A 2,636-nucleotide genomic window follows, 5' to 3' on the forward strand; every position below is an offset into this window, starting at 1 on the left:
AGCTGGGCAGGCGGCCGCCCCCGGCCCGCAGCTACGCGCCAGGTGAGCGGGCACGGCGGGAGGGGCCTCGCGGGCTCCTGTAGCATCTGCCGCCCTTGGGTGCGGGTGCACGGCGCCCAGCACCCCGCCGGGCTCTTCCCCCCGGCCTGGGAGCAGCAGCTCTGTGCGGAGCTAGCCCCAGACATCCCTCGTGACGATGATTTCATTCTCTTCTAAAGTAGGTGACATCTTTTATTAACCAAACCAACTAAATGGTTGGGAAAAAGTCCTCTGCCAGCTTTTGGGCTTCTCCAGGCATTGGGAGATTGCTTTTATTTTTGTTTGTTTGGGTTGTGTTTGTGCAAAGAGCTTGCAAAGAACTTTCCCCCAACTATTTAGTTGGTCTAACAAACGAGGTCACATGTACCCAAGGAACCCGGCCTGTCTGTGTCCTGAGACCAGCGGTTCCCAAGCTCTGGCAGATTGCGCACCACCAACTTAAAATGATACCACCTGAAGTATCACCAGCAAATTGTTCAGTTCAGCCTTAAATATCACCAGCAAATTTTTGTCATATAGTCATTATAATCAATCTCTTAACATGTACCACTGACAGGTTGTCTTCATGCCACTGGTGGTACGTGTACCTCAGATTGAGAACCGCTGCCTTAGATCAACAGGGCTACAACCAACAGCCTCTTCTAAAGTGGAGAGTTGGCTCTCTTCTGTTCTCTACTAAAATGACACATAAAAAGTCTGGTCAACTGAAACTGTTCACCTCGTTTGAGTTAGGACAAAAACAAACCCATGGGGGGCAGGAGGACATATCATTTCAATATATGCCAGATGTTCCAGGAACTGGATATACAGGAGATGGGAATCTTCCTAGAAGCTGTGGTCCCCACTAGTGCTGCTGATGTGCCAGTGGGGTGGCGCTGCCCAGGGTGGGAAGAGCTGGGATTGTTTTGCCAGGCTCTGGGTATCCACGCGTAGCTGTACAGGCAAAGGAAGTGCCAGGCACATAGAACAGCACAGGCTTTCCCAGACCCAGTGCCCGGGGGGGGTCACAGGTGGCCCTTTTTTTTTTTTTTCTTAAATAAAACTCCTTTGTGCTAGGGCTCAGCGCCAGGCTTACCCACCAGCCAGCTATCAGACTGATTTTATTATTTGCGGGGGGATGTGTCACCACTCTGGGGATCTGTAAAAAGCACAGGGGCAGTCACTAAAAGCAGACATACGGACCCACATTCAGCAGCTGCAAATGAGGAGGGCTCAGTTTGAGATTTTTTTTTTCTGTTCTGTGTTTTTTTCCCCACTGTTTTGGTTTGTTTCCTCCCTCTTTTTGCATCTGCCCAGGAAGGGAAGGGACAGAGGAATCTACTGCTGCTGGTGCTGTACTGATGAGTTTCGATTACTGCCTGGGCTGCAGGTTTCAGCTTCCCAGGCTCCAGGGTTTTCAGCAGCTGGCTTCTTTCCACAGCCCTGCTACTTTCAGTTTCATTTTCTTTTTCTGTTGCCAGTCTCAGTCATCTGCTGAGACTCAAAACTCTGCGCCCGCTGTTGTCTTCCTTGCCTGTGTCTGTTGATCGCTCCTCTTCTCCCCAGCACAGGCACAGAGGTGTTGTCCAACCTGGGAAAGGACGGATCCACCCCTAACCGTAGTCTCACGAGAACTCTGAATGGGGCTCTGTATTTAATCTGCCTCATCGTATTATCTCATCCTTTTTCTTCCCTGAATGTATTCCAACACGCACTCTGTGTGTGTGTGTGTGTGTACACACACTAGCCAATTGCCCGTCAAGAATGACAGGCGGGGAGGGGCCTGAGATGCAGTGCCACCACCTAACGCCCCACGCTGCCGCTGTTCTGCTGCTGTTCTGCAGTGCTGGCCCCTGCTCCCCCACCCCCTTGTAGGCAGCGGGGTGGGGGAGCCTTGCCTTAGCTCCCCCACCCTTTGTCTGGTCCTCGGCTCAGCTTTGGAATCATGGCGGCACTCTCCCACACTTGAAGCACTCCAGCTGTTTCTGTCAGTCAATCAGAGCGTGAATAAAGCATTACGGACAGACAGACATAGGCTTTTATAATAGTAGAATAATACACACACACACACACACGCACATACTGTATATACTATGCTATATATGCAGACAAGGTTCTTTGGGTGAATCTGATATCTTTTACTAGACCAACTTAAAAGTTGGGGAAAAAAATTTAGCAAGCTTTCAGGTTTAAAAACCCTTCATCAGGCTGAGGAAGTCTCTGTGGTTGGTGTGTGCTCTTCCTGGGTGGAATGAATAGTAAAGAAGCCAGCAAAGCAACCAGAGACTAGGCTGGTATTCATGCAAGATAGGCAGTCAGTGAAGATGTCGGTGAAGATGTAAATTGAAAGAACCTTGTCTGTCTATGTCCTTAGACCGACATGGCGATAACCTATACCCCTATACTATATATACTTTCTCTCTTTCTCTGTGTATACACACACACACACACACACACACACACAGAGTCTTTGTTAAAAAGCACAGACACAACAGTAAGCATTAAGCAAAGGAAGCTCATATATCAATCGATAGATATTTCTGTCTATCTCTGCTTTCTTTGATTTGTTTTCTTTGCTTTCATATGTATTTATATTTACATAGATATATGAGCTTTAA

At 48.6% G+C, this 2,636-nt stretch overlaps 1 protein-coding gene and 1 long non-coding RNA gene across 2 annotated transcripts in view; one reads left to right on the forward strand and one right to left on the reverse strand.

Annotated features, from left to right (window-relative positions):
• Positions 1–2,636, forward strand: part of LOC102385648 (probable E3 ubiquitin-protein ligase HERC6) — a 45,359-nt gene that overhangs the window by 92 nt on the left and 42,631 nt on the right. The window contains 1 exon segment of the mRNA XM_025197285.1: positions 1–42. This exon segment is cut by the window's left edge and continues 32 nt beyond it. Coding sequence (XP_025053070.1) covers positions 1–42 — 42 coding nt within the window.
• Positions 883–2,636, reverse strand: part of LOC112549313 — a 5,389-nt gene continuing 3,635 nt past the window's right edge. The window contains exon 3 of the long non-coding RNA XR_003092701.1: positions 883–2,003. This is a non-coding gene — a long non-coding RNA (uncharacterized LOC112549313). The remainder of the gene's footprint in view (positions 2,004–2,636) is intronic.

This window comes from Alligator sinensis, unplaced genomic scaffold (genome assembly GCF_000455745.1).
Source record: "Alligator sinensis unplaced genomic scaffold, ASM45574v1 scaffold125_1, whole genome shotgun sequence".
Lineage (NCBI taxonomy): Eukaryota > Metazoa > Chordata > Crocodylia > Alligatoridae > Alligator > Alligator sinensis.